The sequence below is a fragment of the Lytechinus variegatus genome, chromosome 6 (assembly GCF_018143015.1).
Source record: "Lytechinus variegatus isolate NC3 chromosome 6, Lvar_3.0, whole genome shotgun sequence".
NCBI classification, from domain to species: domain Eukaryota; kingdom Metazoa; phylum Echinodermata; class Echinoidea; order Temnopleuroida; family Toxopneustidae; genus Lytechinus; species Lytechinus variegatus.
This window is the reverse complement of record NC_054745.1, coordinates 30,067,823-30,090,033: the sequence shown is the minus strand read 5'-3', so window position 1 is coordinate 30,090,033 and position 22,211 is coordinate 30,067,823. Positions and strand designations below refer to the sequence as shown.

General features: G+C 36.1%; 1 protein-coding gene across 1 annotated transcript; it reads left to right on the top strand.

Annotated features, from left to right (window-relative positions):
* The first annotated feature begins 4,010 nt into the window (after positions 1-4,010).
* On the top strand, positions 4,011-21,977 carry LOC121417699. The gene is made up of 6 exons (XM_041611433.1): positions 4,011-4,106; positions 9,309-9,360; positions 10,411-10,590; positions 17,029-17,085; positions 20,960-21,091; positions 21,945-21,977. Exons 2-6 carry the CDS (start codon positions 9,325-9,327, stop codon positions 21,975-21,977), a joined length of 438 nt encoding a protein of 145 aa, XP_041467367.1. The 5' UTR covers positions 4,011-4,106; positions 9,309-9,324.
* Positions 21,978-22,211: the final 234 nt, after the last annotated feature.

The following is a 22,211-nucleotide window of genomic DNA, read 5'->3' as shown; positions in this document are numbered from 1 at the left end:
AAAAGGGCATTTCTGCTATATAGTAAAGCTAGCTTTGATTTTGGAAACCACTTGGAAATAAAAGAAGAGGCATTTTTCTATCAGCTACATGTAAAAAAAGTGCTGGCACATCGACTGCTACCTTCGTCAGAGGCTCTAAGTTTGGCAGATTTTCCCCATATTGGAAAAAATATGGAAAAGGGGTGGGTGACTTTCGGAACCCCCGGAGGGGATGGACTTTGCTGTGCAACCACTTATTAGCAGCAGATTGAAGAAAGTCTACTCCTTTAATTCCACGTAGTTTCAAAAGAATGAAACTGGCTTCACTATATAGCAGAAACACTTTTTGCCTCAATGGGGGCTCGAAAATAGCACATTTTCCCATAAACAGGTAAAGTAAGGAAAAAGGGGAGTTGATTTCGGCGACCCCCTAAGGGGATATGTTCCAACATGCCAACACCTCTTTATATGTAGCAGATAGAAGAAACTCTACTCTTTCGTCTCCATATAGTTTAAAAATAATAAACGTGGTTTTACTAAATAGCAGAAGCACCTTTTGCCCCAATGGGGGCTCGAAAATAGCATATTTTCCCATTAATGGGCAAAATACATATAATTATCGGGTAACTTCAGCAGTCAGAGGGGGAAGGCTTTGCTATACCAGCACTCCTTTTTGTAGCAGATAGAGGAAACTCTACTCTTTCGTCTCCATATAGTTTAAAAACAATAAAAGTGGCCTTACTACATAGCAGCAACACTTTTTGCCTCAATGGGGGCTTGAAAAAGCATATTTTCCCACAAATAGGTAAAATATGAAAAAGGGTGGGTGATTTCGACGCTCCCTGAAGGGGGTATGCTTTTAGTATGCTACTAGCAGATAGAGGAAACTGTACCCTTTTTATCTCCATGTAGTTTAAAAAGAATGAAAGTGGCCTTATTTCTTATCACAAACTTTTTTTGCCTCAATTGGGGCTCCAAAGTGGCATATTTTCCAATAAATGGGTAAAATACGTAAAAGGGGTGGGTAACTTCGGCAGTCCTTAGTGGGGATAGGCTTTGCTGTACCAGCACTTCTTTATATGTATCAGATATATAGAAAACCCTACTATTTTATCCCTAAGTGGTTAAACAACAATAAAAGTGACTTTCCTGCAAAGCAGAAACGTCTTTTCCCTTCGATGAGACTCCAAGAATGTCGAATTTTCCAAGAAATTGGCAAAATGCAAAAAAAAGGATGGGGGGACTCCAGCGGTCCCATAAAGGAGGGGGGGGGGGGTAGGCTTTGCTGCGCCCTCATTTCTTTATAATGTAGCTCATAGAGAAAAATATACTGTTACAGAGGTTGCTTTTTGTGTCATTTTATCGCAATATCGAGTAATAATGATATTTGCCCTTTAAGTAAGCAAATTAAGACATACATACTGTCATGAGGCGTTTCAGTATTATCGGTATATTATATCCTCTTTCGTGTCGAATGCTGATATTTTTAAGTAGTTGTTGATGTTAATGATTGAACATGTAATGATTGCACATGCAAATTTTTGACCAAAATCATGCCCATTCCGGGATAAATTTTATTTCAAAATATATTATCAGAAAACGAATTCAATCGATTTCTACTATCCCAATCATAGTGAAATGCGTATTGATTAAAAGATTGTCCCATTGTCAGACTCTGTGCAATAAAATATGAAAATAATTGATTTTCATATTAAAAAAGTCCAAGAGGGCCGCCAAAGATATCAATTTTGAACCCCGTTGGACACGATTTTGGGAAGGGAACATCAAGATTCATTAACTAGACACTTCAGGCAAATACCAAAAATCTTTCCAATTGTCCGACTCGACTACAACGATGCAGTCATACATGGTATAGGTTCGTTGTTGAAAACTAGGCTGAAAACGTAGCCTATAGACTGCCCAATGGGCAATCAATCTTTGCTGAAATCATTGATTTATCAGCAGAGACATAATGAAGAGGAAAATATGTTATTTGGAAGATGTAATATCATGCATAATGCAGGAAACATCAATTAAGTAGGCATATCGTTCGCACACCTCAGCTGTATGGTGAAAATAGGCCAAAAACGCAAGATTTCGATGTGCGCACCATATTGAAAAGTGGGCTGAAATCACAGTCTATAATGTCATTTTCAATTACTGTTATATATTTTCTTAAATCAAAGATATAGATGAAGAGAATGAGATTATGCTTGAGGGGAAATATATCAAATAAAGTACATTAAAAAAGAAAATAAATTTCTGAATCGATTTTCGACAATTTTTCTATGCGAGAAATCTCCAAAACTAATGATATGCAAATTTTATTACGTAATTTGCATATGTAAACAGTAATTCCTGTGCGTGAAATTTTGCATATCTCTTGTGCACTACTTGAACAATATATTTTGAAAGTTTCATACAAAACAAGCATGATTTGGCTGAGATATTCTCCCTTGACTTCATGCTATGTGTACAATGTCTGAAAAATTGTGAAATAGGGTCAATTTGTAGTGACGTCATATATTACGTCATTTCGGAGGGAAGACCACGCAGAGAACCCGGCAGCAATGCATTTTTGTAAACTTCATGCAGGGTCCATGCCTTCCAGCTATGGGGTCATTTGCTTGTCCGGCTTTCGGTTGAATAAACCTCCTGGGCTGCCGGACTAAAAGCTTTGCGTCTGTGACTATTCCATTGAACTGAGCCATGCACCAAAACCTCTTAAGAGAAATATGTCGGGCATGTGCTTTGCTGTACATTCCCCGATTTTTAAAAAGGTTGCCATCCACACCCTGAGTGCTTTGTTAGCAAAGTACAGAATACTTTCTGTTTAAGTGAATAAGTCCTCCCTTAACCAAAAATCATGTCCTGCTGGCTTTAAATGTGCATCATATAATTTCATATTTTTTTTCCCTTTTCTTGACATGATTTTGTGAGATGTTGTTTGAAGGTTTGCATGGTGGCATGTACAATCGCTGATCTGGTTTTACGGTACACCATGTGGAGTATTAGAAATAGTGGACAGAAGAAGAAAAATAAATGGGTGGCGAGAAAGTAGAAATTTGAGAGTATAGTAATCTTTCTTGAATGTAGTCCTGAAAAGGACTGTAAACCAGAAGAGATTGATGAGTTGAAACAGCTTGAGTAGCAGGATGGATGAGGAGATGCTGGGTTGAGCCGGCGAGAAGAGATGATGAGCTACCCTTTTCATAAACCTATCCTCCAATTAGCCGCCTAAGAGTAATGCGGATAATTCAATAAAAATTGCGTTCATAAACTCCGAAAATAAGCCGCATTATTTTTATGAGCGCCCGTCCTGAAAAAGGCGGATAATCGCCATGACAACTGGACACGCCCCCTCCGATGCGGTTGTGTTGGAAAAGGGTGACCTTGTGACCGCATCATGGCAATTATCCGCATTATTTGGAAATGCGTTCATAAACTCAAAATCTTATCCCGATGCTGCTATTATGCGGATAATAGCAGCATCAGAGTAATGCGGATAACTCTTGTCCTCCTCCAATTTTACGACCAAATTATGCTGCTATTAGCAGTAACAGAGAGTAAGTGAAAGGAGTGGATACCAGAGAACGCATGATCAAGGGGGGGGGGGGGATAGCACAAACATTTTAAGAACTTCTGAACAAAGTCACGGATGAGAAAATTGCCGAATGAAGATTATCAAAATTCGTTTTCCACTTGCCTTTCTCTTAAACTATTTTTGATAAAGGACAAGTTACTTAAGATAAGATGAATTTGAACTGTGATAATAAATATTAAGTTGGCCCCCAAAAGAATTGTTCGGTGATAACAACGGGACTTTTGAAATATTAATCATGAAATGTTATGCTAATGAGTGAGCTAACATTCACATCGGACTTTGACGCTCTATCTCTGTTTGAAGTGCGAGTTTACGCCTATTTAAATTAACATAGCTTCAAAGTGTAGTCAACATCCTTTAAACAAAATATTATCCGTCATTGTTCCCTGATCTATGTTGTTTATGATTAACTTTTTTCGTTCTGATTTACGCCTGTGAGAACTGAAAAAAAGAAAATTCTACAAGAAGATGTTAGCTTGAGTACACATAGCAGTTATCCTGTGTCCAATTCATTGTTAAATTTGTAAGTTTTTTTCTCTATTTTTTTCTATTTTGAATTATGGCTGTGGAAATCATTTTCCTCTCCCTTACCTGCCATTTTACGTATTGTTCAAATTGTGTTTTTGTATTAACTTCGTGCGAACTACGTGTCTTCATTGCATTTTATGGCCGAATAAGATCAAACAATGCGAAATATTGAGAGGGCCGATATATCATTAATCGATGTGCTAAACATGTGCCCCGTCTGAGTGCATTTGGTTGATGAGTGATTTGGTTATATCGACTACTTTCCTACTGAATATTATGATTTTCTATTTATGTTAATAACAAGACCCGGCATTTATGAGGCGCCGATTATTCAGGCGTTGACTGTAAACGCTGCGGTGTTAAAATAGATACCAATTGGTATTGGTAGAGCACCACACCATGAGGTGTTGAAATTGCACCATAGAGATTAAACAGTACACCAAAGAGTGTAAATGTAACAACAAAATGTGTTGTAATAACACCTATAGGTGTAGGTGTAAAACTAACACCACCAAGTTAACACAGGTGTAAAATAACTTGTGTGGTCCTCTAGCGTGTGAAAGGTCCGACGATTCTAGAGACGAATTGCAATCATCAATACAATGATTCAAGATTCACGTGCAAAAGGCATATAGCTATATCATAAAAATCTCTTCCTGCAAGCTTAAATTGATGAAATCTATTTTTTTTGTTGCCATATTCCATTTCCCGCATAATTGACGCAGCCTTAAGCTTCCAATTCTATCTGCATTCAGATTATGTGTAACAAATTTTCCTGACATTGCAAAACAAAGAAATCACACACACACATTCACACACACACAAACTAGTGCAGAGTTGTACGCTTCCATTCATTTGAGCACTGAATAATCGTCAATACCATTTTATATTGAAAAAAAATGTAAATTATATTTGAAAACGAAAAAAAAAGGATCAACCTCGTTTCCTGTGTACAGACCTATGGGATCACAATACTGCTTCCTAACACAGAATGACGTCATGGTCTTCGGAACGGTGACAACAAGCCCGTCAATAGCACAATGAAGCCGATGTATTAAAATACTCAACTCTGAATAAGCATAAAACTTGTTTGATATTATTATATTATATTTTCATGGTCTTCAATGCGACTTGTTTTTTGTGGGAAATGAAATTAAATCCAAAATGAAAACTAAACTTAACCTTTGAGATGCACAGTTAAAATCAGTTATGATGTCAATTCAACCATAGCTCCATGATTCAACACATACTCCCGACACGGTCCGAATTTATTGAACATTAAATGACCTTTGATCTTGGGCATGTTCCTGAAACGCGCATGGTATTCAAGAATATATTGCTGCTTTTATGTTCAAGTTTCATGAACTAGATCCATAAACTTTTAAAGTTATGATGACAATTCCACAAATACCCCAAACATGGCCAAAGTTTATTGACCATAAGTGACCTTTGACCTTGGTCACGTGACCTGAAACTCGCACATGATATTCAGAGATACATATTTGCTCATACGTTTAAGATTGATGAACTAGGTTTATATACTTTCGAAGTTATGACATTTCAAAAAAATAACCTTGGTTAAAATTTCGAAATTGATTCCCCCAACATGGTCTGAGTTCATGGACCCTAAATGACAAATGGCCTAAGCTTAGGCAAAATGTTTAGTATATTTTATTACCCTTATGTTCAAATTCCATGGACTATAAGTTATGATGACATTTCAAAAAATAACCTGGAACCAACCCATATTTTTTTACACCAACACTAACGTCAACACCGGATATGAATTCACCCTTTCTCTCGCTCCTCCTTTTTTCCCTTTTCATTCATTCATTCATTCATTCATTCTTTCTTTTTTCCTTTTATTTCTTTTTTTTCTTTTTTTTCTTTTTTTTCTTTCTTTGTTTCTTTGTTTCTTTCTTTGTTTCTTCTTTTCTTTCTTTCTTTCTTTCTTTCTTTCTTTCTTTCTTCTTTCTTTCTTTCTTTCTTTCTTTCTTTCTTTTTTTCTTTCTTTCTTTCTTGCTTGCTTTCTTTGTGTGTACATCTTCTCCAATGAGGTAAGTTCCACAATTTTTTTCTTCAAAAAACTGAAAGCGATTTTATTTGTGAGGCGGGTATATCATTAACTAGGCGCATCATTTCATACGCACTCCGACATTTTTTCATTTATCATGTTCTATTAAAACGGTACAATTTGTCGAAATATATATTATTAGATCCTACATGTTTATAGGCGATATAATTTCGAGCTAGCTACTCGCATACGGTGTTACAACTTACAACCTGTAAATATCAACCAATAAACAACGTTGCTATTGTTTGATGGATTATTATTTTATTCTGCAGTTATGTAAGCTAACTTACATTCATGATCAACCTCTGTTTTAATGCCATCCATTACATGCCTAATTCTATCACCAACAAAAGGAAGAGGATCAATATTAAGGATGATGTTGGGATTTTCCCCTGTTTGATTCGTACGAATGAGTTTTGCTCGATTTCTTATTGTGACGTCATACTTCCGCGATAACAGCGATAGCTAGGTTAACAACCTTTCTAGTTTGATATTAATCACGCTGTTTCTATTTCAAAGTACTTGATAAACTTGTTTTTCATATTTCAAATAGGACTACCATTTGGGGGTAATATATGAGAAAATGAAAATCTCTCACAACACAATTGTCATCAGCACACGCAAAAAGTCCACAACATTTTTATTTGAACATATTTTACACGCTATTCTATTTTCATATATTTTGCATGCTCTACTAAAAAGAAATTAATAAAAAAATACCATCACAAACCATTAAAAAATGAAATGTATGCATTTTATTGCAAACATTCGTAATTCCGAAGCTTCGTTATTCCGAAGGTTCGGATATTCCGAATGTTCGTTATTTCGAATGTTCGTATTTCCGAAGGTTCATAATTCCAAAGGTTCGTAAGTCCGAAAACGAAATGACGTTCGCAATTCCGAAGGTTCGTTAGTCCGGAAACAAAGTGAGGTTCGTCATTCCGAAGGTTCATTAATCCGAACAAGAAATGAGGTTCGTAATTTCGATGGTTCGTTAGTCAGAAAACGTAATGATTAACGAACCTTATTTCGTTTTCGGATAAACGAACCTTCGAAACAGCGAACCTTATTTCGTTTTCGGACTAACGAACCTTCGGAACATCGAAGCTTATTTCATTTTCGGATTATCGAACCTTTGGAAGAACGCCACAAATGTTCGGTTTAACGAACCCTTTGATGTTTTCGGATTAGCGAACATCGAGGTTTAGGAAATTTGCGTGTTTCGGAATTACGAACCTTCGGAATAAAGAACCTTCGGAATTACGAAGTGTAACCCATTTTGATTCATGGGTTCTGATCTGTGTTCTTGACTGGGATGGATGATTCAAGAAATTTCCCTGTGAGGCATTGTTTTTTTTTTTATTTAGTTTGAAGGGGAGGGGGTCAGTGGCAGTTGTTACGGGTTTAAAATTTTAGGGGGCCAGACATTATAACTTGCTATAACTCTTGTATAACCACACTGGTTCAAAGCGTCTGCCCATTTGCTAATCGATTCATTAAGTTCCTAATTGACTTGGAATAATGACTGAAATGGATCTCTTCATCATTAAAGGGGTGGTCCGGGCTGAAAATATTTATATCTTAAAACATAGAGTAGAATTCATTGAGCAAAATGCCGAAAATTTCATCAAAATCGGATAACAAAAAACAAAGTTATTGAATTTTAAAGTTTAGCAATAACAGTCGTCATGAATATTCATTAGGTGGACTGATGATGTCATATCTCCACTTGTTCTTTTGTATTTTATAATATGAAATTAGGTTTATTCAAATTTTTTCCTCCGAGAACTAGAAAAATTGGATTGACAACTGATTTAGTGCATTAGATATTTATTGCTGCAACTTATCTCATTATACGGAAGACATATTATTCACACAAGTATGAAATAATGAAAAAAAATATGATTTTATGTATTAACATAAATAAACGGAAAGTGGAGATGTGACAACATCAGTTATGTTATGTAATAACATAAGAAAACGGAAAGTGGAGATGTGACATCATCAGTCCACCTAATGAATATTCATGACGACTGTTTTTTTTTTTACAAAATATTGCTAAACTTTAAAATTCAATAACTTTATTATCTGTTATCCGATTTTGATGAAATTTTCGGCATTTTGCTCAGTGAATTCTACTCTATGTATTAAGATATAAATATGTTCAGCCCGGACCATCCCTTTAAAGCATGGGGAAAGTGTCAGGAAGATATAGGAAACATTATGTAAATGTGATTTGGATTTTCTTAAAATCTAATTTATTGTTATTATCATTTTGATTATTAGTAGTATTTCATTTATATATTATTTATATTTATTTATTAATGCATTAATATTTAATTCATTCATGTATTAATCAATTTATTCATTCATACATTTATTTATTTATTTTATTTAGTTATTCATTTTTTCTTATTTATTTATTTATTCATTAATTTATTTATTTATCAAGAATTATTTAAAGAGAGCAGCCCCGTCAGAATTCAAATACTGTTTTAATTGGGGCCCTGTATAACATAAAACAAAACAAAATACAAGCAGATATACAGTACAATACAAATGTAAAATACAAATCCTAAAACATATACAGATTGAAATTGAACAACGGAGGAGGATAAATGAGAGAAAAAATGCGAACCGGAGAAATGAAGGATAGGAAGGGAAAGAGAGAGGAGGTAAAGATTGAAAAGAGGGAAAGATAAGTAGAAGGACGGACACGGGAGAGGGGAAGAAACTAAAGGTTAAAAAGGAAGAGAGAGAAGATCAAGGATAAAAAGGGACGAATGGAAAACATATTAAGGAATAGCTCAAGAGAGAAAGTAAACAATAAATTAAGAGTTGATGACGAGAGGCACATATAAAATGACGGATAATGATGAAGATCGGGAAGAGTTGAGAGTAGTGGAGAGATAGAGAGTAATATCGTTCAGCATAATTGTGAATAAGAGGGGCCACAAGACAGACCCTTTGGGAACCCCACTAAAAGCTTCTGCAGATTCAGAGGATACCCCTTTTACAGAAATTCGTTGAGTACGGCCTTTCAATTTTGAACTGAAGCATTGATCATTAGGCCTATATGTTTAATCTTCTTGAACGTTTTATTGTTTTATCTTAAAACGGTAGAATACGATTGGTCGCCATGCAGCCTGTAACAATAGTGGAAGATAATCCTCAGGTGAGTGTTTTTATATTTGATATCAATAATACACAAAATATTAAAAATCTAAGTAACATATAGAACATGGAATAAATGCTCGCATCAACACGACCCAATCATAACCCAATCATAACATGAATTTAAAATCAATTATGCGTAGATCATGTGATAATTTGTATCATCAATAAAACACCAATCATGGAATACGATTTAGTGTCAATTTTACACAAAATATGTGATAAAAAATTGATATCAACAATACATAAAACATGATATAAAATTTCAAATCAATGATATTCAAAACATGAAATGTAATGTAGGCCCTATTATCAATATTACTAAAAACATGGTATGAAATGGGATATCAATAAAACATGGAATAAAATTAATCATATCCTCTTATGAATATTCATGAATATTCTAGATAAACGATTGGTCAGTTTGTTATCATGTGACAAAGTATACGGGGGGGGGGCGGTCGCATGAATGACAAAACATTGATTTTGTTTTATAGGACTACAACCATGGGCGGAAATCACCCGGGGGGGGTCCCCCCTACCAAATGGGGGGGACACAATATCAAATGTCCCCCTACTATTTTGATCTTTTATGATGGAGAGAAAAAAAAATCATCATTCACAATTAGAATAATGCATGTATTTTTACTATTATTATTCTAAATGACCTTACATTTCGCGGTGAAAACCCTTTTTTTTATGCTTGCCAATTTTTTTTGGTTAAAATGACCACACACTTTGGGTGATAACCTTTTTTTTTGCTGATTAAATTTCCCAGCCCCTGGTCCCCCTACCTTTTGGGAAAAGTACAAGAACAAAAGTATCCGCGGGTGTAACCAAATATGCAGCTACACCGGCTTTCTTGCTTGAGCGTGCAATAGTCGACTATTGCACGGATCTTGTACACATTTCGGTGTGCTATAACTGATTCCTCCGAATGCCATGTGAAGCGCATTCATCCAATCTGCTGTCAAGAATCTATGTTCTGTCTAAAACATAATATTAAAAAATGATAATAATAGAAATGAAAATTTTGTGATAATTTTACCAGCGGGAGGGCTATGCCGGGAACTACAGCGTAGGAGCTGTCTTATGTGTCTCTACGATGCTATTGCAATACGCCATTGGGCTGGTGGTGTGTGGAGGTGTTGGATACATCGCAGGTGCGATACCCCCATCTACCATGTCTACCATATTATACTGTCAGGTCTGCGCCTTCTCTCTCGGAGGGGTAAGTTAGTATATCAACCACCTCTTCCCATTTCTCCCTCAATTCCCAGCTTACGGAGGGGGTACAGAAGCAAATCTTGCTTACACCAATAATGGGGGGGGGGGTGGATTTGTTTATCCTCCCCCTGATTTTCCGATAAAAGGAAAAAAAAATTGAAAGGGTATTCTGAAGGCTGAAGTTTTCTTCTTCTTCTCATTCTTCTTTTTTCTTCTTCTCCTTCTTCTTTTTTTCTTCTTCTTCGTCTTCCTTCACCCTCTTCTCCCTCCATTGAACTGTTCCACAATGCATTATCATTTTTTTCCCTTAACTATATGATCCCAATTATTTTATTCATGATTATATATATATGTATATAAACCCCTCAAAAAAAAAAGTTTGGAAATCTGAGTTTGGCCATTATTTTCTCCCAACTTCCAAGTCTACACAATGCATATTTGACATCATTGAAAAGATCATTGTATTCTCTTTAAGATGATACCATGCTTGTTATGATCATGCCATCATGGAAAGAACAGGATTCAAATTTGTTGGATGAAGTCTAAATTGAAAAGCTGCAAAACAAGCAAAAAGGGTTTATGAGGTTTTTTTAGTTTGGCCATTAATTTCTCTCAATTCCCAATTTTACACTACACAATGCATATTTAATATCATTCAAATGATCATTTAATTCTCTTTAAAATGATACCATGTTTGTTGTGGTCATGCCATCACGACAAAAGCAGGAATCAAAAGTATTGGATGAAGTGTGAATTGAAAAGCTGCAAAACGAGCAGAAATAGTCATGGAGGGTCAGTACACAAGATGATTATTTCGCATAAATTCGTAATTCCGAAGTTTCGTTATTCCGAAGTTTGCAAAATCCGAAGGTTCGTAATTCCGAATGTTCGTAATTCCGAATGTTCGTTAATCCGAAAACAAAATAAGGTTCGTAATTCCGAAAACGAAATGAGGTTCCTAATTCCGAAGGTTCATTAGTCCGAAAAACAAAAGATTTAAAACTAATGCTATTTCGTTTTCGAAAAGACGAACCGTCGGAACAACGAACCTTATTTCGTTTTCGGATTAACGAACCTTCGGAACATCGATACTTATTTCGTTTTCGGATTTCGAAACCTTCGGAATAAAGAACCTTCGGAATAACGCCACAAATGTTCGGATTAACGAACCCTTTTACGTTTTCGGATTAACGAACATCGAGGTATAGGCAATTTACGTGTTTCGGAATTACGATCACCTTCGAAATTACGAAGTGTAACCGATTATTTTTTCTGTGTCAATAGAGATGAAAAACCATTCAAATCAAGCCCCTGCTTCTTCAAGATTCAAGATTCAAGATTTTATTAGAACAATTGATCGCAGCTTGTTACAGCTGAATTGGCATATGTTTTACAAAAGAACATGAAAATACACATAAAATCAACAAAAAGCGATGTTACAAAAGAATCAAGAAATTACAAAAATAGTTACGGTAAAATCATGATAATAATGAAGAAGTGATCTTAGCTTTGGATAGCTTTGAAAAAGTACATTTGTTGGAAAAATGATTTACTCCTAAAATAAAATTATTGTGATGTGGGTTTAAAGAAGAATTAGAAGGAAATTTGTTGTAACGGCTTTCAGTAGATTCAGTATTGATAATTGAAAATGAGAAAAGAGCAGCAAAAATAAGTGTCTAATATGAGAGTTACTTAAAGAAAGTAAGGGAAATAAAACAGAAGAAATCAAGAACAATTACCAAACAATTATGCTAAATCAATGAAATTGTAAACTAATAAGAAACATTTTCAATATGTATGTACAATAAACAATGGATACAATAATTGCCATGGTAATTAAAATTGTAAAAATTGATTTAAGAACAAATAACACCCCCAGTCAGCCACCTCTGACTCGACACTACACCACAAAACAGAAAACAGTAGATAAGGTCCAACGAATCTACTGCTCTCCGTCCCAGAATACAATACCGATCCAGAAGCAGCCGACTGGTACTGTGTATTGACAGATCTACAGTTTAGAGTTCAATAAGCGGACAAGGTAGGGTAACGCGCTTTTGCGATACCTTTCCGTCCGACATCTAATTTCTGTGAGTCTCTTCATTTTTGTCTCACCTGCGAAGCAGAGTGAGACTATAGGCGCCGCTTTTCCGACGGCGGCGGCGGCGTCAACATCAAATCTTAACCTGAGGCTAAGTTTTTTAAATGACGTCATAACTTAGAAAGTATATGGACCTAGTTAATAAAACTTGGCCATAAGGTTAATCAAGTATTACTAAACATCCTATTAGAGTTTCATGTCACATGACCAAGGTCAAAGGTCATTTAGGGTCAATGAACTTAGACCATGTTGGAGGGATGAACATCGAAATCTTAACCTGAGGTTAAGTTTTTGAAATGTCATCATAACTTAGGAAATATATGGACCTAGTTCATGAAACTTGGACATAGGGTTATTCAAGTATCACTGAACATCCTGCACGAGTTTCACATCACATGACTAAGGTCAAAGGTCATTTAAGGTCAATGAACTTTGGCCGAATTTGGGTTATCTGTTGAATTCCCATCATAACTTTGAAAGTTTATGGATCTGATTCATGAAACTTGGACATAATAGTAATCAAGCATCACTGAACATTTTGTGCAAGTTTCAGGTCTCATGATTAAGGTCAAAGGTCATTTAGGGTCAATGAACTTTGGCCGAATCGGGGGTATCTGTTGAATTACCATCATAACTTTGAAAGTTTATTGGTCTAGTACATAAACTTGGACATTAGAGTAATCAAGTATCTCTGAACATCCTGTGCGCGTTTCAGGTCACATGACCAAGGTCAAAGGTCAATGAACTTTGGCCGAATTGGGTGTATCTGTTGAATTACCATCATAACTTTGAAAGTTTATGGATCTGATTCATGAAACTTGTACATAAGAGTAATCAAGTATCACTGAACATCCTGTGCGAGTTTCATGTCACATGATCAAGGTCAAAGGTCATGTAAGGTCAATGAACTTTGGCCATGTTGGGGTTTTTTGTTGAATAACCATCATATCTCTGTAAGTTTATTGGTCTAGTTCATAAAAAGTGGACATAAGAGTAACCATTTATCACTGAACATCTTGTGCGAGTTAGAGTAGTATTCAAAGTCTGCACTGCTGCTATATTGAACTGCGTGATGCAGGTGAGACGGCCAGAGGCATTCCACTTGTTATGTTTTGTTGTGGTTTATGTAGTGATGGTTCGTTTATCTGTTTCCTATGTTTTTGCTTGTGCACAGGTGTGTTTGATTCCATGTTAATGTTGATGTTTAGGTGTATGAAAGCAATATTAAAACAAACCGCTGAGAAAATCACTCATCACCACGGAAAATAGAACAGCGACTTTCAATATTGTGTCATTTTGCAACTTTTGAATTTTTACCTTGCCCCACATTTCAAGGCACTGCAACTCCATGTGAACCATAATCACATCATGTAAAGTATCATTTTAAAGAGAAATAAATGATCTATTTATTGATATTACTTAGACATTGATATATACTAAAGCAGGGGAGGGATTGTCGATCAAAGTCAAAAGAAACCACTGAGGAACTCACTCATCACCACGGAAAAAGGACAATGATTTTTAATATTATGTCACTTTGCAGCTCCGAATTTTGACCTTGCCCCACATTTCAAGGCACTGCACCTCCATGCAAACCATTCATATCATGTAGGGTATCATGTTAAAGAGAATTAAATGATATATTCATTTATTTTAATTACAAATTGGTGTTTGCTAAAACCGAGGAGGGATTATCGATCAAACTCAGATTTCCAAACTTTTTTTGAGGAGTTTATATATATATACTGTAATAGCTCCATAATAGCTCCATGTATATACAGTGCGTATCAAAAAAGTTTACACCTAGAAAAAATACTGTAAAGTATACATTTCTAATATCCTGAAGATTTGTACACATTTTAACATTGGTACATATCCATATAAGCAAATAACGATAAAACTGTCGAAAAATATTTCCGTTTGAGTGAGCACCACTTACTTTTAAAAAGTTAGTAAAAAATGGATTGCGTAGAACTTGACCTTAATCATGAAGAACACGTGGAATTTAGCTAGTAAAATTGATTTGAAGATATCTTGTACTTTTTTAACTTGTTTCCTTGCTCAAATAGACTTCGAAGAGTGCTTTGCGCCCCACCCCACTCCCCCACACACCGAGGCTATCGTGACGTTATTTGTTTTTCACTGAGCTTTGATTTACATGAAATGGCTTAGGCTAGATTTTAATTTTTGTTAATCATTTTCAAGCTTGGGAAAAGTGTGGAGAAACAGGTATTAAATGAAAATGAAATGTCAACCCACTTTAAATGATAAAAACTTAGTGAAAAATGCTGGAGATGTCTGATATAAACTTCTGTTCAGATTCAGTTATGTCCTCAGATCCAGCTGGCACAAAAAGGGCAAAGGTCGTGCTTACTAAGTGTGGAAAATTCAATTAGGGTGGCAAAATTGTTACAAAATGTTTGAATCTATCCGTTTTATTTTAGTTGACTATAAGTGCAAGGGAAATGTATGAGAAATGTTTCGCTGGGTAAGTTTGATTTCGCCCTTTCCTCTTGACACAGCGTGAAAAAGAGCATTTCAGCGCAAACAGATTTTTGCGAGCTTTACAAAAATGGACAGTGTTCATTCGAGTGTGACATTCTGTCAAAAATTTTACTCTCATTAGATAGATGAGACCCAAACCCAATATTATATGTGAAAAATTAAACACAGGTTGTATATTTTGGAATTCCCAGGGCTTTTACAAAGTGTAAACTTTTTTGATACGTACTGTGTAGTATATTTATTACGACTTTGTCTCAATCATGTCAATACAATCTGTATTTTCTATATTGAATTCCCTACAGAATTTTTACGCTCAAACTTTAGCTGTCTTCTTAAAATTGTATCCCCGAACAATAATCTTGTGTTATACGTCAATTTACAATTATGTATTCTCATTTTATTATTCCTTACGGTACCTACAACATTCGTTTGCTCCCTGCAAAAACTCATTTCAATAATATAATAGAAGTCAAATGCATTTTAATGAAATTCTACGTGAAAGTTCTTGTCAAATTATTAGTTTTTGGTCCATCTACAAGATGTTGCTAATATAGATGTATACTCACGACTTAGAGCGAATGAGTATAACCCCACCTCCCCTGATTATGATAGTTTATCGGTATCAAATATTATGATAATATTATTACTGTAGTCATCATCATCATCATTGTCGTCGTCATCATCTTTATCGTGATCGGCATCATCATTATCATCATCATCATCATTATCATCAGCATCGTTATTCCTATTTGCAGAATTAGTAGTAATGAAGAAGTAATATTGTTATTTTTATTGTCTCGCCTGCATGGCAGAGCGAGACTATACGTGCAGCTATTCCGACGGAGGCGTCGTCAACATTGAAATCTTAACCAAGGTTAAGTTTTTGAAATGTATTCATTACTTGGAAAGTAGGCCTACATAGACCTAGTTCATGAAATTTTGACATAAGGGTAATCAATAATTACTAAACATCCTGCCTAATTTTAAGGTCACATGACTAAGGTTAAATGTCATTTAGGGTCAATAAACGTATACCAGGTTCATAAAACCTGAACATAAGGGTAATAGTGTATCACTAAACATCCTGCTTGAGTTTCAGATCACATAACCAAGGTCAGAGGTCATTTAGGGTCAACAAACTTTTGAAATGTTAGGGGTAGTTGTGGAATTGTCATACTTTAAAAAGTCTATGGAATTGATCTAGTTCATGAAATGTGGTAATAAGAATAACCATGAATCTCTAGACATCATGTGTGCCTTCAAGGTCACATGACCAATATCAAAGGTCAATGAACCTTTGTCGTGTTGGGGGTATATGTTGCACTGGCATCATAACTTAGAAAGTTTATGGATCTACACACGTAGTTCATGAAACAGAGGCATAAAAGTAATCAAGTATGTTTTGCACATGCCTTTAATAGGTCACATCGTCATGTTCGAATGGTCATGTTGGGTCAATGGCCATAGTATTTCATTATTATATGAGTGTTTTTTTTTAATAATTAATCAATAGCCGTTTTCAAAGTCAGCACTGCTGCTATATCGAATCACGTAATACAGGCGAGACTGCCAGAGGCGCTCCACTTGTTATCATATTAATCATTATTATTGCTGTTGTAGATAATATTATTATAGCTCCAGCACGATCACCATCAGTATCGGCATGTATCGTCGTTTCTATATCATCAATTTCCACATTTCTACCATCAACCACTTCCTTGTTTTTACTGAATGTACATGCGAAAGGAACCGACATTAAAGTTCCCTAAAAGTTCTTCAAGGGCGTAACTTTTTACCGATTCTTTAATAAATAAATGTACTCCTTGTTCTATCCAGCTTTATCTTTTCACCTCAATCATTGGATTTGGAACAGCGTGTAGGAACATGTACATGGTAATTATGTTTCTTTTATTTTTTTCTTATAATTGTTCGGTCGCAAATACCGTTATACCTCGGCCACATTTGCTCTACGGCGGCCGTACGGCAAGTAAAAAACACTGAGTCGTTTTAAACTGTTTTGTGGGATTTGAATTAAAAAAAATTAAACGGCTGCTTTCGACTCGCCGTAAGGCCGCCGAAGAGCAAATGTGACCGAGGCATTAGGAACTGCTGCGAACGCCGTATGACCGATTCTTAGACTCAATTTCGGAAGACATTTTCGAGAATGCTACACGGAAACCAGTATTTGCAGAAGGTTCATACACACTAAGAAATAAAGGTTCAAAATTGAACCCCGAAAGGTTGATGCAAAATCAGCACCCTATGGGTTCAAAAATTGAACCCTGCGGTTGGGGTTTATTTTTTCACCCTACGGGTTCAAAACTGCTCCCCTAAATTTTAAATTGAACCCCCAGGGATGCAGTTTTGAACTTATTTATTTTTTTTTTACTTGTTTTTGATTGGCTATGAACCACCATTACTACGGTAACTTGTCTGACAAAACGTCCGACAAGTCCTTTCAAGAACGCTCCCCTGATCGTGTAATAATATTAATAATAATTTGCAACATTTATAAAGCGTTTAATACAAATGTTTCTTAGCGCTGCATATTATTACCCCGGCTATAGCATGGCTACCCTGATCGGGGCACTCGAGCATTCTACATGTTCAAGGAATTCATTCCTACCGGGTACCCATTTACTACACCTGGGTGAAGAGCGGCAAATGTTGATAAACGCCTTGCCAAAGGACGCGAGCGCTGTGGTGGGTTGCAAATTCCGGACATTTATCCACTGATCCACAACACCTCTCCCATACCTAATACATATATGAGCTAAACCTATTTGCTCTATGGTATCTTCCACTTGGTCAAATCATGGACCTTACACACTAAGAAATAAAGGTTCAAAATTGAACCCCGAATGGTTGATGCAAAATGAGCACCTTATTGGTTCAAAAATTGAACCCCTGATTTGGGGTTCAAAAAAGTGAACCCTGCGGTTGGGGTTCATTTCTGCATCCGGTTCAAAACTGCACCCCTAAATTATAAATTGAATCCCTAGGGGTGAAGTTTTAAACCCGCATGGTGCACACATGAACCCCAACCGCAGGGTTCAATTTTTTGAACCCCAAATCAGGGGTTCAATTTTTAAACCCATAGGGTGCTGATTTTGCATCAACCTTTCGGGTTTCAATTTTGAACCTTTATTTCTTAGTGTGAGCAGGTTCATGGTGTCTATAGGACTTGATCGAATTCTTGCTTGGGCTCATCATGCTAGTAGATCCATGGTCTCATAACCACTAGGTAAAACTGCCGAATCATCGAATAGCCAAATGTTCAAATTACCATTTCGTCTAAATCCAAAATAAATATTTCCAGTCTGTTACGGAATTTGACCAAATGGTGTCAAACCAATTAGATATTAGACCAAGTGAAAATTACATGTAGACCAAATGTTAATTAGACGGAATGGTACATGTACGTAGGCAAACGACAATTAGACCAAAAGGTCTAACTGGTTGTAGATGAAATGGAAATAGAACATGCATAGGATAAAGCTAAACAGCCATTGGTCAATTCGGGTTTAGACCAACTGGAAATTTACCTTTGGGGGAGGCTATTATGGAGAAAAGCAGCAGAGCCGGTGAAAAATTCGGTTTTTTATCCACTTGTCTGACAACAGATGGACTAATTCTCCGTTTGTCTAATAACAAATGTGCTTCACCCATTTGGTCTGTTAATAATTGGTCTAATTTGCAATTGATGTAATATATACTTGGTCTAATACTCATTTGGTCTAATGACCAATTCGTCTAATAGCAAAATGGTCAAATTGCATATTATTGTAATGCCCAAATGAATATTTAATCTATTACCAGTTTATTACTGAGATCGACCAAGGGGTGATAGCTCAAATGGGCGGCAAACGAAGTGGGAATAGGCAAAGTCCTACAGAGAACAAAAGGTAGTTTCAAAATCGTCTCAACCCGTTTTAAAGTAGTCCAAAATCCGTCACATCAGTCTCAAACGTGAGACTGATGTGTTGTTAATTAATACACATGCACATACCCTCACCCCCAGAGAAACATATAGGCCCGAATCACAAAGGTGGATTTGAAAACCACGGTTGAGTCCATGGTTTATGCAGATTTCCAGTATAAATTGCGCTAAATTTACCGCGTATCGGGCGTGTGTATAAAAGAATGTCCGATGCTGATGCGCGCTTTTGTCACAGTGCGCCAAATTGACGCCTGTTACCATGGTTGGATACGCTTTTTTATTTATGAGTCCACTGTTTGGAGAGTGGACTCATGAATAAAAACAGTGGACTCATTAATAAAATAGCGTTGATAACCGCGGCAACAGGCGTCAATTTGGCGCACTGTAACAACTGCGCGCATCAGGATTGGACTTTTTTCATACACGCGCCCGATACGCGCTAAATTGAGCGCAATTTGTATAGGAAATCTGCATAAACCGTGGACTCAACCGTGGGTTTTCAAAACCACCTTTGTGAATTCGGGCCATATGGTTTCTTACGAACTCTACATGACCTATTCTGTGTGTGTGTGTTCATGGAGACAGTAGGGTGAAATGGGTGACAATTTGTGGTGCCCCCTCCTCCACAAATTGTCGTCAAAATTTAGGCAGGGATGAAAATTTGTGTTGGGATGACAATTTGTGCCGGCGCAACTCCCCGTTTTTATTGCAGTCCTAATACTAGTTTAGTGGAAACCTGTTTGGTGGAATGCTATATGATTATCTCCCCCATGGGATGCATATATGAAGAGATCCGAGACCTTGTCATCTTCAAGAGTTGTAGACATGACGATACGATTTTCTGAAATCCTGTGTGGCACTTCGAAGCTACCAAACACAGCCGCTCTTCGGGAAGCGATCTTCGGACATTATTTAGTCAGGTGCCTTAGCAAAATTTGGGGGACAGAATTTACGAAAGCGCCATTATTGGCATGTGGGTCCCTAGTATTAAGAGCACTAATTTTCGATAGGGTGCCTCAAAATAGGAGAGGGGCACCCTATTTTATATTGGTTATTTATGAAAATTTATACAAAATTCACCATATCTCACTCTGAATAATTTTCAAAGGCCATTTTTAAAAATTGTATTTGGGTCTTATTTTACTAAATATTTACTTGTAGGTCAATTTTTGAGAATAATATTGGCGAGTATGAATCAATCTTTAATGTAAATGTATGCAAATTATATGTAAAACACATATTTTGTCACATCTCGAGATAAGGGAGTTGTCAAAATCATTATTTTTTCCACATTAGACGTTAAACAAGACATAAATCTAAGTGATCAACCAGCTAGCTGGCATGGGCAGCTCTTGCTTACATTCTAGCTACATGTAGCTGGTTGATCTTTCAGTTTCAGTCTTATTTTAATCTCAAATATAAATTACTTTGTAATCCCCACGTCATTACCTTTCCATTGATATATAATAAGACCATACCCTTCTTCTTCTTCTTCTGATAAAGTACAGTCCACCGACTGGTGTATTGTCGTACTATATTTGGCACGTCTGGTGTGGAGTATGTACAGTGCCATTTTAAAATATACTAAAAGTTACTACTTGTAAGTACAGCTAAAAAACCATGCTCCTCTCTTAGCGAATAATCAATATACTTCTCCTTTAGCAGTTTAGAGTTTTGTACGTAAACCAGTTCATGAGCAGGAAATGGATACAAACACCAGCAAAGAGATCTTCTTACTGTGTTCCTAACATGCCCAAAGTCGATTAAAGGAAACAAGTTCAAGATATACCACCGAGAACAGGGTATATGTTTTATCGCTTTTTTCAGATTGTGTTCTTCCTGATAACATGTATCTTGTCAATGGTGGGAAGTTTACCAGTTGCCGGGTTCTCCTTCTACTGCACCTACTGTATCGTAGCACCACAGACAGATTTGAAGCAGTGTTATGCATTGTGTTCGGTAAATACCATTTTATTGGGTCCTATATAATACTACAGCTACTACTATACTACTACTACTACTACTATTATTACTACTACTGCTGCTGCTAACACTACTACTACTACTACTACTACTACTACTACTACTACTACTACTACTACTACTACTACTACTACTACTACTACTACTACTACTTTTACTACTACGTCTACTACTACTACTACTACTACTACTTCTACGTCTACTACTACTACTTCTACTACTACTTCTACTACTTCTTTTACTACTACGTCTACTACTACTACTACTACTACTATACTACTACTACTACTACTACTACTACTACTACTACTACTACTACTACTACTACTACTACTACTACTACTACTACTACTAATACTATGACTACTTCTACTAAACCTACGATACTACTACATGTACGACTACTATATTAATACTAGTACTATACCCAGTTGTTGTGTATCCGGACGGGTTGTGTGTCCGGACGATCAATTTTAGAATGTCATTTGGAAAAATTTACCAGCGAAGTTTCCTCAATTTTTAGTACAAAATGTTAGGAAATATTATAAAGAACAAAATAGAAAATGATTACAAGTAATGGATTCATATTTTTAGTGTAATCCACAGACAAAAAAGAAGGCTTCAAAAAGATAAAGTGTCCGGACACCCGACCCCCCATCCTACTGTTATTTACACTACAAATAAAACTAATAGTATTACTATAATTGCTATTACTAACTACACATGATTGTAATGGAAAATAATGCTCATGATACTAGGGCCTACTAATAATGATTATAGCTATAATATCTGTAAATATTTGATAAAACATTTTTCTATGTTTACTAAGACCACTGCCAATGGTACAACGACCATCATTTGACAAATAATGCAAAAGTGACACTGATCGTATCGAATCCAAACTGAACAAATCCATTAAGTAATTTCCATTGACATAATATCGTTCGGTTTGGAGTCAGTTTCGTTGTTGTGACTGTGCTTACAAAGAAGAGGTACACTGCAAAAACTCTGGTGTTGATTTAACACCAGCCCGGAATCTATATATGTCCACACCAGACAAGTGTTAAAGAACACCAGTTTTGCTTTGGTCTAACAC

Bases quoted from the DNA above. Each gene is read 5' to 3' on its own strand.
- LOC121417699 (XM_041611433.1), top strand. From the start codon at position 9,325: ATGCAGCCTGTAACAATAGTGGAAGATAATCCTCAG. The intron at 10,591-17,028 runs GTAAGTTAGTAT...TGTTCTATCCAG, and splicing joins GCGCCTTCTCTCTCGGAGGG to CTTTATCTTTTCACCTCAAT. The intron at 21,092-21,944 runs GTAAATACCATT...ATGTTTACTAAG, and splicing joins AGTGTTATGCATTGTGTTCG to ACCACTGCCAATGGTACAAC.